Source organism: Chiloscyllium punctatum, chromosome 2 (assembly GCF_047496795.1).
Source record: "Chiloscyllium punctatum isolate Juve2018m chromosome 2, sChiPun1.3, whole genome shotgun sequence".
Taxonomy (NCBI): Eukaryota; Metazoa; Chordata; class Chondrichthyes; order Orectolobiformes; family Hemiscylliidae; genus Chiloscyllium; species Chiloscyllium punctatum.
In genome coordinates, this window is record NC_092740.1 from 22,764,055 (window position 1) to 22,782,240 (window position 18,186).

An 18,186-nucleotide genomic window follows, 5' to 3' on the forward strand; every position below is an offset into this window, starting at 1 on the left:
TTTATTGTTTACAATACTTACAGCAAGAGATCTGGTAAAACCAAGCACTCCATGCTTTGAAGCTGTGTAGACTGGAGCATGTGCTGCTGGTACAAAACCTGAATAAAGTAAAGAAACCACAGCATGAAATTACCAGCTACAGCATCTTCAGTTCAATTTAACTTTCTTCTACTCGACAGCTATTTTCAATGTTGTCATTGTTTTGAAGGAATACAGAGTCATAGAGTCAGCCAGCATTGAAACAGACCCATCAGTCCAACCAGCCCATGCTGACCATAATCCCAACTAAACTAGTCCCACCTGCCTGCTTCTGGCCGAATATGAGAGACAACATGGGATTGGAGAAAGATTGTGTGTCTTAAGGTCAATAAATCTCCAAGAATTGATGGTTTCCCAATAGTATTAAAGAACAAAGAGTAAGTCAGAGAAATGCTGAAGTCTGTCAAAGTTCTGTTGATTTGAGAACTGTACTATTAGTTTAGAAATTTCTGATTTTCCATTCAAAAACATTCCATTGTTTAAAAAACGATAAGAAGGAAAACCCACAACGCTAAGATCCTGCCAATTTAACACCCAGTAAGGAAGAGATCATTTGGAAAAAAAAACATGGTTTGAGAGTTAACCTTTTGGCAAGTCCGATAAAGATATAAAGGTAAGGGACAGAAAATGGGAAGAAAGGATTTGGACTGCTTGGTGGAAATGATAAATGGTGTTCCCAGAGATTTCTTTCCAAGGCTTAAATATTGCACCATATTTATTAAAGACTTTGTTGAAGGGATATAGTGTCTATTCAAATTTGTAGATGTCTCTAAGTTGGCTGAGTTCATCAACTGATTAGTGGGGAGGAGTATTCAATTAAAGGGAAGTTCAATGAGACCTGAAGTGAAGGGTTGAGAAAACGCATATAATGATCAAAGTGTGACAGGAATATATATGCAAAGAGTGCAGCAGAAATTAGAACCAGAGAGAGGAATAATGGCAAGAAGTCAAAGCTTAAGTTTCAATATCTCACTATGTGCAGCATTAGGGACAGGATAGTTGCAGATAGAAATAAACAAACATTACTTGTTAACTAAGGCATTACTGAGGCATGGTTGCAAGGTGACTAGGAATTGGATATTTAAGGATATTTGATGTCCCTGAAGAATATGCAAAAGAAAAAAGAAAGTAGGGTAACTTTGTTAATAAAGGAAGGTATCAGTACCTGTGTGAATAGTAATATAGGTGCAAAAGATTGGGCAATTATGGGGCAGCAGTAATTTCTCCACCTCTGAGCCAGAAAGGCAGGTTCACATGCTACTTGCTCCAGTGGTGTGTAATAGCATCCCTGAACAGGTTGATTAGAAAGTATCAATATGTGCAACAGATCATATGTGGACTCAATTTGGATGGAATTAAGGAATAGCAAGGTAAAAAGGTTTGAAGTGGATATCATCTATATGACCCTGAAGTGTTGCCTCACTGTAGGACCAAGTATAAATGAGGAAATAATGAAGACCTGTAAGCATGGCAATCCAATTGACATGCATAGCTTCAGTCTGCAAATTGATTGGACAAAATTAAAATTGGCAACAGTAAAAAGGAAAAGAAAGCAGGGTAGCTTTGTTAATAAAGGAAGGTATCGGTGTGTATATGAATATTGATATAGATGCAATAGATTGGTCTATTGTGGAGCGTTGGTAGTTTCTCTACCTCTGAGCCAGAAGGGCAGGTCATGCTGTTACAATATGGGGTAAATCCTCCTGCTAAATTTAAAATCAGCAACATAGAAAAGATTTATCCCGTGTAAAAATTTGAGTGGCCAAGAACTATTTAAAGTAAAAATTAACGACTTTATTTTTTAAAGGATAACAGAGAATAATTAACTAGCCACTGTTTACAATTTCTTTCTCTAACCTATCTTTTACCTTCCCTTCTATAATACTAGTCTGATAAAACTTCCAATTAAGATTTATAAAACCACACTTCTTATCTCAAAACCAGGCAGCTTTCGTTCTTCTGTTCAGATCTTCCCATGTCTTTTCTTCTTCTTAGGAATTTCTTCATCACAGGTTACTGAGTGAAAAGGCACCTTTATAAGAGAGCTATTTTTCAGGCAATCTGTTTACCTGCTGGGCTTGTCAGTTCTCCTCTCAACTGTTCAATTTTCCCCGGTCATTTACTCCCAAAGCATTGGATTGTGTCAATGGCTTTTAAGATTGTCAATATACTCAATTCAAACTGGATTGGAGTTTCATATTTTTCGGAGTATAATTTAGTCTGATTGACTGAATTAAAATTTGTTTTTGTCTCCAAACAACAAACTAATCGGATTGTTCGACCAAATGTTATATTGTCTCCTTATTGAGAACACTTGGTGCTGTGTCTGGTAGTTCTGCTACTTTTATCTCTGTTAAAGTACACCCACATCTTCATAACGCCTTCCCCCTTAAGAAAAACTGAACCATCATAATGAAAAGATGGCTTCATTTTTTTCTCTACTTTTAAAACACATTACCCTAACATAGAGATAACTTTAATATAAGTTCACCTTAACTGTTTCCCATATACCTGTATATGTTTAACATTAAATAAAGACAAATCTCATCTAAACTGTATCAGTTAAATCTGCAATAATGCATCTGCGATTACATTCTTCCAGCCCACAGCATAAATGATTTTAAAATTAAAAGTCTGTAACATCAGACTCCAATGAAATAGTCTCATATTCTTATCCTTAAAATGTTCTAAGATTGTAAATGGATTGTGGTCAGTGTACACAACTGTCTCCAACATATTGTTCGTGACATGCACATTAAACTACTGTAAGGCAGTACCAAACTCAATAGTTCCTTTTTGGTGTGGAGTATTTCCTCTGGTGGATGTTGATCTTCTTCGAAAGTAACCAATTGGCAGTTCAATCCCATCCTCACCTTCCTGTAGGAGTGCAACTCCAACTCCAATGTCACTAGCATTGATGGAGATTTTAACAGGTTTTGAAACGTTTAGTGTAGCTAAAACTGGTTTGATGGTTGATATCAATTTCAAATGGTCGAATGCCTCCTGGCATGGTTCTGTCCACCAAAACTTTGTGTTCTTCTTCAGCAAATTGGTTAATGGTGTCACTACGCTGCTGAAGTTTGGAACCGCTGAGTCCTAAGAATCGAATCACCCCTTTCTTTGGGTTGTCGTGGAAATTCCTCGATAGCCATCGTCCTGCATTCCGTGGGGTTTTGTCCCAAGAACGTCACCCCTGCTTTTGTGAATTCCATTTCATTTAGGTTTATCATCAGTTTTGCTTCTCATAGTTGTGCAAAGAGCTCTGCCAGCTGTAACGTGTGATCTTTCCAGGACTTACTAAAGATCACTACATCGTCCAAATAGATTGCAGAGTTTGTTAACCCAGACACAATTCTGTTCATGAGTCTTTGGAATGTGGTGGGTTCATTCCTCATTCCAAAGGGCATCACTTTAAACTGAAATAGACCTTTTGGGGTTACAAACGCAGAAATTTCTTTCGCCATCTCTGATAAAGGTACCTGCCAATAACCAATAAGTACCGCTTGGTGATGTAACTGGCTTGTCTGACTTTTGTGATACAGTTCTCCAATGTAGGAATTGGATAAGAGTCCGATTTTGTAACAACATTGACCTTCTGATAATCTACGTAGAATTGTTGAGTCCCATCTGGTTTGGGAATTAAAACGAACAGCAAACTCCACTTGCTCTGGCTTGGTTCGATGATGTTCTCATTGAGCATGGCCTCCACCTCCATCTGGACCTGTCTGGCTTTGAAAGGATGAAACTAAAAGGGGTGTTGCTTTATCGGAGCAGTACTCCCTACGTCTACTTCATGTACAATAGCATTACTCCTCCCCATCTGATTCTTACAGATGTCCTTGTACTATAGTAAGAAATCTTTCAACTGCGTTCTATGCTCCTGAGACAGATCGTTTGCTAATCTATCCCACTCCTTGAGGACTTCTTCATTTGTTAATCTATTTTGAGTCACCTCAAAATCCACATCATCTGGATTTGATTCCTCGCTCTGCAGGGCAGTAACTAACACCTGTTTCTTCAGTTGTTTCTCTCTAGTATAAATACGGTTTCAATATGTTCACATGACATACCCGATACCTTTTTTTATTTGTCTGGCATCTTTACTACATAGTTTACCTGACTCAACTTTTTCTCAATTTGATAGGGGCCACTAAACCTGGCTTTGAAGGGATCTCTATCACTGGTATCACCTAGGGAAAACGTCCGAATCTCAGAGCTTTTATCTGCCACCTGCTTCATTCTATGCTGTGCCTTCTTTAGATGCTGTTTAGCTAACTCATCTATTCAATTTAGTCTCTCCCTCACCTCCGATACATAATCTAAATGTGAGATCTCCGACTTTGGTCCTGTCAATATTTTTAAAATTAATTTCAAAGGGCCTTTCACTTCATGACCGAATATTAACTCAAAGGGAGTGAACTGAGATTTGTTTCGGGCATCTCTAATGGAAAACAATACAAGTGGGATACCTTTATCCCAATCATTCAGGTAATCCTGACAGTATGCTCTCAAGGTCTGATGCTACCTTTCTAAAGCTCCCTAGGATTCGGGACTGTTCCGTATCACCTGTCCTTCATGGAGAAGTTTATGAAGAAAAACGCCTTTGACCACAAGTCCATCAGGAAGTGGTCAGCACGTAGTGTCCTTGAGACCCTTCAGGAAAAGGAGAGGGCGGATCCTATCGAGCGGTTCCCTGAGCAGACTGTCAAAGCCATTTGGCAGAATGCCTCATCGCTAGAACTTTCCAACAAGCACCAAGACGTGGCTTGGCTGGTGGTGAGAAGGGCTCTGCCTGTGAGATCCTTCATGCACGCCCGGACTCTCAGCCGCACCACACTCTGCCCTCGAAGTGGCTGCAGGTGGGATGAGACTGTCACACACCTCCTTCTGGAATGTGCCTACGCAGAAGAAGTCTGGAGAGGAATGCAGTGGTGTTTGTCGAGGTTCGTCCCAAGCAGCGCCGTGACGCGAGACTCCATGCTCTACGGTCTGTTCCCCGGGACGCACACCGAGACGAGCATCAACTGTGCCTGGAGGATCATCAACTCGGTGAAGGACACTCTCTGGGCGGTCCAAAACCTGTTGATCTTCCAGCTGAAGGAGTTGACCCCGACTGAGTGTTGCAGACTGGCACATTCCAAGGTCCAGGACTATATGTTGAGGGACGTGCTGAAGTTTGGGGCAGCTGCTGCCAAGGCACGGTGGGGAAAGACCACCGTGTAACATCTGCCTGCCTAAGAAGAACAGTGGGCCCACCCAGTCATTTGGGCTCCGCTGACGCCTCAGCAGAAGAGCTGGATAGTTAACGTACAGACTTGTATATAAGAAAAATAAATTTCAATGTCTGTATGTAAAGAAATGTAATGTGTGCACAAGAATGACATGACCAATTGTAAAGAGATCCAAATAATGTTATGAATAAAGTATATTTTTGAAATAAAAGAAAGTTAATAAATGTGAAATCATCCATTTTGGTAGGAATAACAGTAATAAGGACTATTACTAGAATGGTAAGAGATTACAGCATGTTGCTATGCAGAGGGACCTGGGTGTCGTTGTGCATGAATCATAGAAGGTTGATTCCAGAGTTGAGGGGATTGGCTTATGAGGAGAGACTGGGATTATATTCATTGAAATTTAGAAGAATGAGGGTGATCTTATAGAAACATATAAAGTTATGAAGGGAATAGATAACATAGAAGTAGAGTGGATGTTTCCAAGGTAGGTGAAACTAGGACAAGAGGTCATAACCGCAAAATTAGGGGTGGCTGATGTGAGACTGAATTGAGAAGGAACTTCTTCACCCAGAGTATTGAGAATCTGTGGAATTCCCTGCCCAGTGAAGTAGCTGAGGCTTCTTCAGTAAGTGCTTTTAAAGCTAAGGTAGGTAAGTTTTTGAACAGTAAAGGAATTAAGAGTTATAGTGAGCGGGCAGGTAAGTGGAGCTGAGTCCACAAAATGATCAGCCATGATCTTATTGAATGGCAGAGCAGGCTCTAGGGGCCAGGTGGCCTACTCCTGCTCCTAGTTCTTGTGTTCTTAAGGCCCAGGTTCAAGTCTTACCTGCTCCCGTGGTCTGTAATAGCATCCCAGAACAGGTTGATTAGAAAATTTCAAAAGGTGCAGCAGATCATGTGTGACTTCAGTCTGGTTGGAAGTAAGGAATAACAAGGTAAAGAAGTGGATGTCACCTATATGACCCTGAAGAGTTGCCTCACTGTCTGACAAAGTATAAATCAGGAAATAATGAAGACATGTAAGCACAATAATCCAATCAACATGCATAGCTTCAGTCTACAAATTGATTAAAATTAAAATTGGCAAGAGTAACATGAAAGAGGAATTTGCAGAGTGCATCAAGGATTTATTTTTACAACAGTACTTTGCAGAACCAACTTGGGAACAGGTTTTTTTAGATTTAGTAATGTGTAATGAGCTGGAATTAATCATAGATCTTGGAGTTAAGGATTCTTTAGGAGGCGGTGATCACAATATGATAGAATTTCAATTTTTTGGGAGAGAAACTTGGGTCTTAAACCTGTGTTCTCAAGCTAAATAGGACAATTATAGAGGGATGAGGAAAGTGTAGTGTAAAGCAGGCTGGGAAAATAGAGTATTTTGGCCAAAAAGGACTTAATGAGCTGAATTAACCCCCTATGGGTAACAAAGATCTTCAAGAAGAGTATCCAATCAAAAATCAAGGCATACAGAGCAGTAAAAACTAGTCATGGGCCAGAAGATTAGAATTTTTTTAAGGAATAAGCAGCAGATAACAAAAAGGTAATAAATAGGGAGCATATGGATTATGAAAGTAAATATTTTTTTAAAAAGCAAGAATTTCTGTAGGACAGGGAAATTAATAATGGGGAACATGTAAATAGCAAATAATTTAAACCAATGTTCTGCATTGATCCTCATGGTATAGGACATGATAAACATTCCAGGGGAGTTACCCAACATATCCAACAGACAAGCAAGGTGCCAGTGGGAGGAAAGATCTTGTAATAGTCACTATCACAAATATTTGACAACTTAATGCGACTAAAGCCAGTATAGGATTGCCTGAATCCAAGGGTTTTAAAGGAAATGGCTGCTGAGATAATGGAAGCATTGGCTGAAATATTCCAGACCACACTGGATTCTGCGAGGGTTCCAGCATATTGGAAAACTGCTAGCCAGGCACACATGTTCAAGGAGGGAAAAACCGGAACATTACAAGCCAGTTAGTCTAGCATCAGAGAATGCTGGAGGCTGTCATTAATGAAGATAAAGCAGGGCATTTGGAAAGCCTTAACACAATTAAACAAGGTGATTTTATCAGAGATAAATCATGTTTGACAAATTTACTAGCGTTCTTTAAGGATATAATAAACACAGTTGATAAAGACCGAGCAACCATAAAGTACAGGAGAAGAATTTAGCCATTCAGCCTCCTTAGTCTGTTCCATCATTCAGTCATGGATGACATGTTTCTTACTCCCATTGTCCTGCCTCCTCCCTATAACCTTTGATCCCCTTACTAATCAAGAACCTATCTATCACTGTCTTAAATACACTTAAGGACTTGGGCCTCCATAGCTTTCTGCGACAATGAGTTCCACAGATTAAGCACTCTCATAAAGGAGGATCTCTAAATGGAGTGTATTTGAATTATCAGAAGGGATTCAAAAAGCTGTTACAAAAAAGGTTACTGCACAAGGTAACTCACAGTATTGCCATAATGTATTAGTATGGATTGATGAAGACAGACAGTTGGGATTAATGGATCTTTTTAAGTTTGGAAAGACATAACTCCTGGAATGACACAAGGATCAGTCTTAGGGCCTCAATTATTTACTATCTATATTAAAGAGTTGAAAGAGGGGACAGTTCAGTATCCAAATTTGCTTATGATACAAAAATAGGTGGGAGTGCATGTTGAAATCAGGACATAAGGAATCTGAAATAGCGTGCAGCCTATTATTTAACTGAAGAGAAAGTGCAGTGCAGATGGACCTGGGTGATCTTGTGCACAAAACACAGAGAGTTAGCATGCAGGTACCCCAAATATTTTATTGCTAGAGGCTTGGAGTTTAAAAATAGGGAAGTCTTGGCACAATTTCCAGGGTGTTAGTCAGTACGTACCTGGAGTACTGTGTACTATTTTGGTCTCAGCACTTAGCAAACGACACACTGTTATCGGAGGCAATTCAAAAGAGATTCAATTGGTTGATTCCAGGGATGAAGGGTTTACTTATCAAAAATGTTTAAACAGATTTGGTATTTAGAAGTGTGAGGGGTGAGCTTATTGAAAGATAAAATTCTGAAGTGACATGCCAGTTATTGAGAGGGGTGTGTCCACTAATTTGGAAATCATGAACTGGGGGAAAGAAGAAAAGTTACAGAAGAGAGGCACTGATTTAAAACTGAGATGTGTGGAATTTCTCCTCTCATGGTGGAGTGAAAGTCTGGAATTCTCTCCCTGGACAGTTGTGGAAATTAGATCCCTGAGATTATTTAAACAAGAGGTTGATTATATTTTTGAAACATCAGGAAGTTGAGCTGAAACAATAGGAATTGAGGCCTTGGGGTGATCTTGTTGAATGTGGGGCAGTCTAGAGAGATTGAATGGACTACTTCTGCTCCCGTGTCACATGTTCTCACATTCTAGGTGCCATTGCAATATTTCACAAGTGACTTCAAGAATGCTCAGCAATTTTAGCAGAAAGCAGCTTGATTAAAATTGCAGGCAAAGACATTTCTAACGCATGCGCAAGTGCGTTCAATACTAATTGTTTCCAGGTTCATTTTAACATGTATATGTTCTGCAGCTGAAATGGATCCCAAGATCATACATCAAAAATCTCCAGGAACTCAACTTGTGAAGTACGTCACTGACACACATTTTCAGGCGTGGTCATGAGTGGCTGCTTTCTCAATCAGATCCTAAATCATTTTAAGCTCCTGGATTAAATCCACACCTCCTCCCCCCCCGCACCTTTTAGTTTTAGGGGAATTCAATTTGATTTTATGCAACTTTTCCTCAATATATAACATCTGCTTCAGTGTCTTTCTGCTGAAGCTATTGTAACCTCTCCAAAGACAATCTCTACCAGAGGTGCTGCCAATTAATTCTAGGGATGAATGTGTTGCCTATTTATTGCTCATCACTAATTGTCCTGAGAAGGAGGAGGTGAGCTGTTGTCTTGAACTACTGCAGTTCTTGGAATGTAGGAATACACAAAGCAAGCCTTTTGGAAGGAGGTTCCGTGATTTTCACCCAGTGACAATACAAAATGTGCTTCAAAGTTAGGATTGTGTTTGGCTTGGAGGGGCACCTACAGATGGTGGTGCTCCAATGCACCTGCAGCCCTTGTCTTTCAAAATGTTAAGAGGTCATAGGTTTGGAAGATGCTGTCAAAGGAACCTGGGTGAGTTACTGCAGTGCATATTGTAGATGCTACACACTGCTGCCACTGTGCTTTGGAAGGAGTATATGTTGGAAATGTTAGATGGGGTGCCAATCAAGTTGGTCACTTTGCCCTGGGTGATATCTAACATCCTGAATGATGGTGAAGCCAGGCTGATCCAGGCAAGTGGAGAGAATGCACTCACACTGTTGAGTTTATTTTAAATTATTAGATTCTCCACAGTGTGGAAACAGGCCCTTCGGCCCAACAAGTCCACACCGACCCTCTGAAGAGTAACCCACCCAGACCCATTTCCCTCTGACTAATGCACCTAACACTATGGGCATTTTTCTCACATGGCCAATTCACCTGACCTGCAAATTTTTGGACTGTGGGAGGAAACCAGAGCACCTAAAGGAGCACCCACGCAGACATGGGGAGAATGTGTAAACTCCACACAGACAGTTGCCTGTGGCTGGAATTGAACCTGGGACCCTGGTGCTGTGAGGCAAAAGTGCTAACCACTGAGCCACCTTGCCTCGTAGGTGAATGGATGTAAAGTTAATGTTAAAAGTCTAATAATCGGTCATTTGCCAAGGATTGATAAACTCTGTGGAGTAATTTCCTTAAAACTATAAAGCATAAATTATGATGAACATATAAAAGCAACCAACCAACTTCTATATGTTCAGATGGCAAACGCATAGCAGTCAAACTGTCAGGAGTAGTCACAAAATTGTGGATCACAGCACAGCAAGTCTTTAAACGTAAGGTATACATTCAAGAGAGGACAGCTAGGAGTCAGGGGGTGTGTTGCTTGCTGCAGAATTTCCAGCTTCTCTCCATGTAAATATGTTGTCCCCTACATCCTGAGTATTTATTTTTTGTGCTAGCTTTTGATTTGGCACCTTAGCAAATGTCTTCTGGAAATCTAAATACTATACAACCACTGGTTCCCCTTTATCTACAGCACAAGTTACTGTTTCAAAGAATTCCAACAAATTAATTAAGCATTATTTCCCTTTGTTTTCTCAATGTTGGTTCTGCCTGACTACCTTGAATGTATCCAAGTGCCCTTTTATAACATCTTTAATAATAGCTTCAAACATTTTCCCTATGATCGATGCTAAGCCAACTGGCCTGTTGTTTCCTGCTTAATGCCCCCATCCTTTTTTGAATAAAGGAGTTATATTAGTTATTTTACAATCTGAAGGAATTTTCCCTGAATCTAATGAGTTTGGAAAATTAAAACCAACTCTCTGACAAGCTACTTTCAAGACCCTTGGATGAAATCCATTAGGACTTGGGGACTTGTCGACTCACAGTTCCAATAATTTACTCAGTACTACATCCCTGGTAATTACCACTTCTCTGAATTTTATAATTTTCTTAAGTTCAGCTCTCCCTTTTAATTCATGATTTACAGCTTTGTCCTGAAAGCTACTTGCATCCTTGTGAGTGAAGACTAATATAAATTACCTGTTCAACTCATCTCATTCTAATTAATATTACTAATTCTCCAGACTCATTTTCTATAGAACCAACATTTACTTTGTTAACTCTTTTAAGAAAACAAATGAAGACATTTTTCCTGTCAGTTTTTATATCAGTCTTCCTTTTCCATTCTTATTAATCTTATAGTAACTCTCTGCTGATTTTTTATATTCTGTCCAAGCTTCTGTCCTGGCATCCTTTTTTTTAGCATTAGATGTCTTTTCTTTAACTTTGATACTATCTTTGACTATTCTAAGTTAACCACAGGTGGCAGGTCCATCCCTCAGATTTTTCATATTTGTTGGAATGTATCTATTCTGTGTGTTCTGAAATACTTGCCACTGAAACTCTATTAACCTATCCCAAAAACGAAATTACCTGTTCACTTTTGCTATCTCTGCTTTCATGCCCACATAATTGCAATTCAAAATAGTAACCTTGAATCCAAGCTTCTCTCCCTTAAACTGTAAAATTCAATCATTTTATGACCACTGCTACCCAGGGACACTTTCACTATGAAGTCAGTAATGAATCCTTTCCTATTGGTTGACACCAAGTCAAATATAGCCTGCTCTCTGATTGGTGGGATAAATTGCTGGCCTAAGGAATTGATTAAAAAAATTCAATGAATTCCTTATCTCGACTACTTTCTCCTGGTTTTCCCAGTCCATACATAAAACTCTCCATGATAATTGCTGTATTCTTTTGACAAGCTCCCATAATTTTTTTCTTGATACCTTGTTTTACCATGTAGTTACTGTTAATGGCCTGGTATACAACTCCCACAAGGGATTTCTTGTCTTTATCATTCCTCGTCTCTACCCATAACTTTCTCTATTCATTATTTCCCGAATTTAGGTCATACCTCTCTCTTGTGATAATTAACAGAGCAACTCCTCCACCTAGTCCTAGCTTCCTGCTCATGCTCAATGTCATATCCTCTTCAATATTCAAGTCTCAACCTAGTTCATCCTGCAGCCACATCTTAGTTATGGCCACCAGATCATATTTATTTATCTCAATTTGTATTACTAGTTCATCTATTTTGTTTCGGATATTGCTTGCATTCAAATGCAATGCCTTTAGTTTTGTCCTTTTACTATTTTTGAAACTCCTAGCTGGACAGTTGTATCTTAGATCTGCATTCTCTCTCCCTTCCTGTCATTGTCTGTTTAACATTTCCTTCCTCTGTTCCATTTCCCCACTCTTTGATTCACCACAACTTCCCAGATTTGGGCTGCTGACACCAAGATTTAGTTTAAAACCCTTTCTTCCTCTTTAGTTGCACAGTTCACGAGAACAGCAAGTCCAGTACAGATCAGATGTAGGTTTTCCTAATGATAGAGGTCCTATTTTTGCCAATATTAGGCCCCATAAACCAGAACCTACTTCTCCTACCCTAGTCTTTCAACCACATATTCATCTCTTTCTTATGCCAATTGGAGGCTCAGGTAACAAGCCAGAGAAAATTACCTTTGAGACTCTGATTAATTTAGCACCTAGTTCCTCATACTGGCTATGTAGAACTTTCTTCCTAGTTTTAATTGTCTTTGGTGCCTACATGGACCTTAACTACTGGAACCTCCCCCTCCCACTGCATGTTCTTCTCTAGCCTATATGCACAGGCGTAGGCCATTCAGCCCCTCAAGCCTATTCCATAATTCAATGAGATCATAGTTAATCTGTGATTTAACTCCACAGATATGTGGCCTTTGGCCCATATCCCTTAATACCTTTGCTTATCTCAAGTTTAAAATTAGCAACTAATCAAGCATTCACTGCCATTTGTGGAAAAGAGTTCCAAACCTCTAAAACCCTTTGTGTGTAAAAGTGCTTCCTAATATCTCTTCTGGATGGTTTGGCTCCAATTCTCAGACTATGCCCCCTCGTTTTGGAATCTCCAACCAGTGGAAATAGGGTTGGAGCCTTCAATCAGCTCTCTCAACATTTAAATTCTAAAGATAACTGGACTAAGTTTTATCATCTCTTTTCATAACTTAATTTTGAAGTCCAGATATCATTCGTTGTCAGGCTATGTTGAGACCCAGAGCAGATATCCTGAAGCCTGGCACTGGGCAGACAACATGGCTGTCTGGACTCAGCTCTTTGCTGAAGGCAACAGTTTTAATTCCCTCACCCTGTCTATGCTGTCCCTCACAACCACTCCATTCCTTACTCCCAGCTTTGAAACTGCAAACGAGACCCAGCTGAACAGAGGAAGTGCTTCAGTGATACTCTCAAGGTCTCATTGGTGAGGTATGGCATTCCCACCGACACCTGGGAATCACTGGCCCAAGACCGTCCAAAGTGGAGGAAGAGCATCCAGGAAGGTGTCCAAAACCTTGAGACTTGCCGTTGGGAAAAGGTGGAAGCCAGGCGAAAACACCATAAGGAGCACTCTGCCACACCCAACCCCTTCCCGAAACCATCACCTGCCCCAATTGTAACAGAGCCTGCAGTAGCCACATCGGTCTGTACAGCTCGCCCTGAGAGTGTGTAAAAGAGTTATCCTCGTCTGCGAGGGACTGCCAATGACGATTGATTTAGGCTCTTTGCTCTTTGATGGCCTCCTGTACCTTGGTGCAGTGGTCACATTGCTCATCCATCCCACAGACCCCACTCCCATCCAAACAAGCTGAGAGAACCTCAACCCATTGGACAATTGCAGAGGCTGACCCTCCTGCACCCAGTCCTCTGGATCATCTTACCTGCTTTACTTACAGTCACATCCTCTTGTCCCTGACCACTGACCACCGACCATGCTAGAGCACCTTATGCTAAGAGTTATGACTGTCTTCTGGTACAAAAATTCCAGGTTACACCCACCCCCCTCCCTGCTGTATCACAGTATCTGCAGTTCAGTCACCAACTCTCAAACTCTGCTCAAACTTTGGACACTGATTTCAGATATATTTGTCCTGGATCACAATGGTATCCTTGATCTCCCACATTCTGTAGTTTTGACATACCATTAGTATAACCATTCTTAATGAGTCATTAATTAATTCTTGAGTTATATCATCAAATTATTCTCTTGCTTATTATATTAAACTTATCACCAATGTTAAAACTTGAGAACTGATTATGCTTCAACCAACTAACAGATACTCACTCCTGATAAACAAATGTCTGTAGTGAAAAGGATTACTGTAGATGTTGGAGATCAGAGTCTAGATTAGAGTGGTGCTAGAAAAGCACAGCAGGTCAGGCAGCATCCGAGGAGCAGGAAAATCAACATTTTGGGAAAAAGCCTTTCATCAGGAATGTCTGTGTCAGATCTTGATCTGATATTTGGTTTGACCTTTCTGCCTTCAAATCTTCCCTTTCCAGTGTAGTCTTATAGGTTTTGTGATGGATCTCTAAAGGTAAACATGCAGGTTGAGTCCGTGATTAAGAAAGCGAATGCAATGTTGTCTCTTATCTCAAGAGGGTTGGAATATAAAAGCAGAGATGTACTACTAAGACTTTATAAAGCTCTGGTTAGGCCCCATTTGGAGTACTGTGTCCAGTTTTGGTCCCCACACCTCAGGAAGGACATACTGGCACTGGAATGTGTCCAGCGGAGATTCACACGGATGATCCCTGGAATGACAGGTCTAGCATATGAGGAACGGCTGAGGATACTGGGATTGTATTCGTTGGAGTTTAGAAGATTAAGGGGAGACTTAATAGAGACGTACAAAATAATACATGGCTTGGAAAAGGTGGATGCTAGGAAATTGTTTCCGTTGGACGAGGAGACTAGGACCCGTGGACACAGCCTTAGAATTAGAAGGGGTCATTTCAGAACAGAAATGCGGAGACATTTCTTCAGCCAGAGAGTGGTGGGCCTGTGGAATTCATTGCCATGGAGTGCAGTGGAAGCCAGGACGCTAAATGTCTTCAAGGCCGAGATTGATAGATTCTTGTTGTCTAGAGGAATTAAGGGCTACGGGGAGAACGCTGGTAAGTGGAGCTGAAATGCGCATCAGCCATGATTGAATGGCGGAGTGGACTCGATGGGCCGAATGGCCTTACTTCCACTCCTATGTCTTATGGTCTTATGGTCTTATGGTCTTGCAGTTATTTGGCACCTCTGTTAAGCTCAAAGTGTCAAAACCCTCATATATTTTCTTAAAAGGTGTCAACACTATTGTAGGAAAACAGATTAAGTGCTGCAGGCAATTCCTGAGTGACTCTGCTTGTGGCTTCTCTTCAGCATGTTGGAACCGGGCAGTCAGAAGCAGTACCGACGGTGATACTCCGGCACTACTTCGAATAAAAATGTCAGTGTTGTTTCAGTCTTTCCAATAAACAACAGGATTTATGAAATATATGTTTTCTGAGTAGCAGTGTTTCTTGCCAAAATTTGCATTTTATCTGTTGCGTGAGCTGGCCTGCTTGGGCTATCACCTTAACAATCTTTTCCCAAGGCAGCAGCCTAAACAAAATCTTCCAATGAAAAACATATGGAAAATAGCTGTATTCTATTATTCTTGGACAAGGCATGAGGCTCCACAAATACCTCTGTGCCTGCTGCCTTTGTATATGCCTGTGACAGACGCTAAAAGGCTTGTTAAAGCTGGTAACTCCAAATAAAAGCTAATACAACTGAGAAATATCTTGAACAAAAGGCCTATCTGAAACACCATTGCTTCACTGTGACTGACTCATTTAATCCCTTATACTGGATTAGAGGTATTGGAAGAGCACAGTAGTTCAGGCAGCATCCAATGATTTCGCTGCTCGTTGGATGCTGCCTGAACTGCTGTGCTCTTCCAGCACCACTAATCCAGTATTTGGTTTTCAGCATCTGCAGTCATTGTTTTTACATTTAATCCCTTAGGTGAGCGAGCAGGTTGAACTGAGGCATTCAAGGGGGCATTGGATGATTAGCCTGAGAGAGGTGGGGTGTGGGAATGTGGGGAATATGGAGGACATTGGCCATTGATAGTAGAACCTGGGAAGGCACAATGGTTGGAATGGCTTCCTTCTGCACTGTAAAAAAAATTCGTAATTGTTTGAAAATCGAAGATCCTCACATTCAAAGTAGATTGTTGCACTGGCAGTGAAATGGGCTGCGAAGATGGCTTCATTCAGCTGTATCCAGTATTTGATCAGATTAGAATTAAATGAGATCACTTTAATCTGTCTCTGACTGATGCATTCTATTCTGGCTCCATACCAGGGGACTGGAATGCCGTTAAATGTAGCTTGAAGTATAACTGGGACTTCTCTCCGAAGATGTCCTGCTCAACTACTGTAGTCTCCCCAATTAATGACACACCCTTAGTGAAGATATAGTAGCCTTTGGCAAGTAGCACCAAGGAAATTCCTGACCATCAGCTCCTGTATTGTTCTGACTTTTAATATCCACAGACAAAACAGCATCATTTTAAATTAGAGTACATCACAATCACATAACTCTATAGCTTCAAGTTTCTCCAATACTGGCCCTCATGTCACATCCATTGCACCCCTATGCTGATGTGGAGGTGTCGGTGTTGGACTAGGATGGGCATGGTCAGAAGTCACATGACACCAAGGGTTATAGTCCACCGGGTTTGAAATCACAAGCTTTCGGAGCGCTGCTCCTTCATCAAATAAACCTGTCGGACTATAACCTGGTGTCCTGTGACTTCTGACTTTGTTCACTATTCGTGGCCATGCCTTCAGCCAGCCAACTTCTGAATTCTAGAATTCACTCCCTAAATTGACTCAGCTTTTGATTTCTCTGTTTATATTAAGATGGTCATACAAACATATGCAATTTAATTCACTGTAACAGAAGGCTGTGGAGGTCAGATCATTGAGTATATTTAATACAGAGATAGATAGGTGCTTGATTGTAAAGAGGATCAAGAGTTTATGGGGAGAAAGCAGGAGAATGGGGGTGAGAAACTTATCAGCTATTATTCGAATGGTGGAGCAGACTCCATGGGCTGAATGGCCTAATTTCTGCTCCTATGTCTTATGACCTTATGGTCTATGCATTATGAGTAAGCCATTTGGCCCATCCAGCCAGCTCTACAATACAATAAGAACATGGCTGATCTATTTGTGGCCTCAACTCCACATTCCCATGTATCCCAGATGACCATTAACTTCCTTAGCATTCTAAAATGCAAGTGAACATTATGCTCACTATCCCTTAAATGACTTGGTGACCAATGTTTTCGGATTGGGGTTCGGTGAAGTACCATGGGATGTTTTATTGGGTCCATATTGCTCGATAAATTGAAGTCATCCTAAAGCTAAAAAAGTCTCCCCTCAACAGCATGCTACTTATTTTTAAATTGTGTCTTCTTGTTTGAGACTCGTCAAACCCATAAAAACATCTTGCCTACATTTATCCTGCCTATCCATGTAAGTATTTTGGTGGTGTGAATGATATCACCTTTCATTCTTTGAAATCCTAGAAAATGCCAGTTGAGTTTGCCCAATCTCTTTTCTTAAGACAATCTTTCCATCCCGGGAACAATAAATAATAAATAACAACTTCCATTGCCTTCCGACTCACTTGCTGTACTTGCATACCAACTCCTTATGATTCTTTCAAGACTATGGGGCACATTTTTAAAGTGAGAGGAGAGAGATTTTAAAAAGAAATGTGACATATTTTTCAGACAACATTTGGATTGATCCATGAATAGGAAGGGCCAGGAGCAGGCAAGTGGGGCTCATGTAGTTTGGGATTATGTTCAGCATGGACTAGTTGGACCGAAGGGTCTGTTTCCATGCTGTATGACTCTATGTACCCAGACCCATGCACTTTTGAGTTTTGCAATCTTTCTCCATTTTCATAAAATGTTGCTTTTCTGTGCTTTTCACTCCCTAGCTATTGACAACATGCCAATCTAAAAAGGACACATTTACCTCTACTTTCTGCTTCCTGTTGGTGAACCTTTGTGGACGCATAGGTCCTTCCCCCCACACCATGAACTTTTATTTTGTGTAGTAGCCTTTGATGAGACACCTTATCAAATGTCTGTTTGGAAATCAAAATGTATGACAGAAAGAAAGTTCCCTTTATCCACTTCCTCAATGAACTGTAATAAATTTGCCTTTTCTTTCAAAAAACCATGTTGACTCTGCCTGATTGCATTGAAATTCTTAAAGTGGCCTGCTAGATCAGTGTTAGGTTAACTGGCCTGTAGTTACGTTGCTGTCTTCTTTTTTATTGCTCTTTCCCAATCTGTTGGGACCTTTCAGGAATACCAGTGCATCTAGCATCCCTATAGCTGCTTCTTTAAGAACCAGAAAATGAAGTTATTCTGGTTCTGGT

The 18,186-nt window shown here is 40.5% G+C and overlaps 1 protein-coding gene across 1 annotated transcript in view; it reads right to left on the reverse strand.

The window, feature by feature from the left end:
• LOC140492916 (15-hydroxyprostaglandin dehydrogenase [NAD(+)]-like) overlaps window positions 1-18,186 on the reverse strand; it is an 84,911-nt gene that overhangs the window by 12,202 nt on the left and 54,523 nt on the right. The window contains exon 5 of the mRNA XM_072591728.1: window positions 22-98. Coding sequence (XP_072447829.1) covers window positions 22-98 — 77 coding nt within the window. The remainder of the gene's footprint in view (window positions 1-21; window positions 99-18,186) is intronic.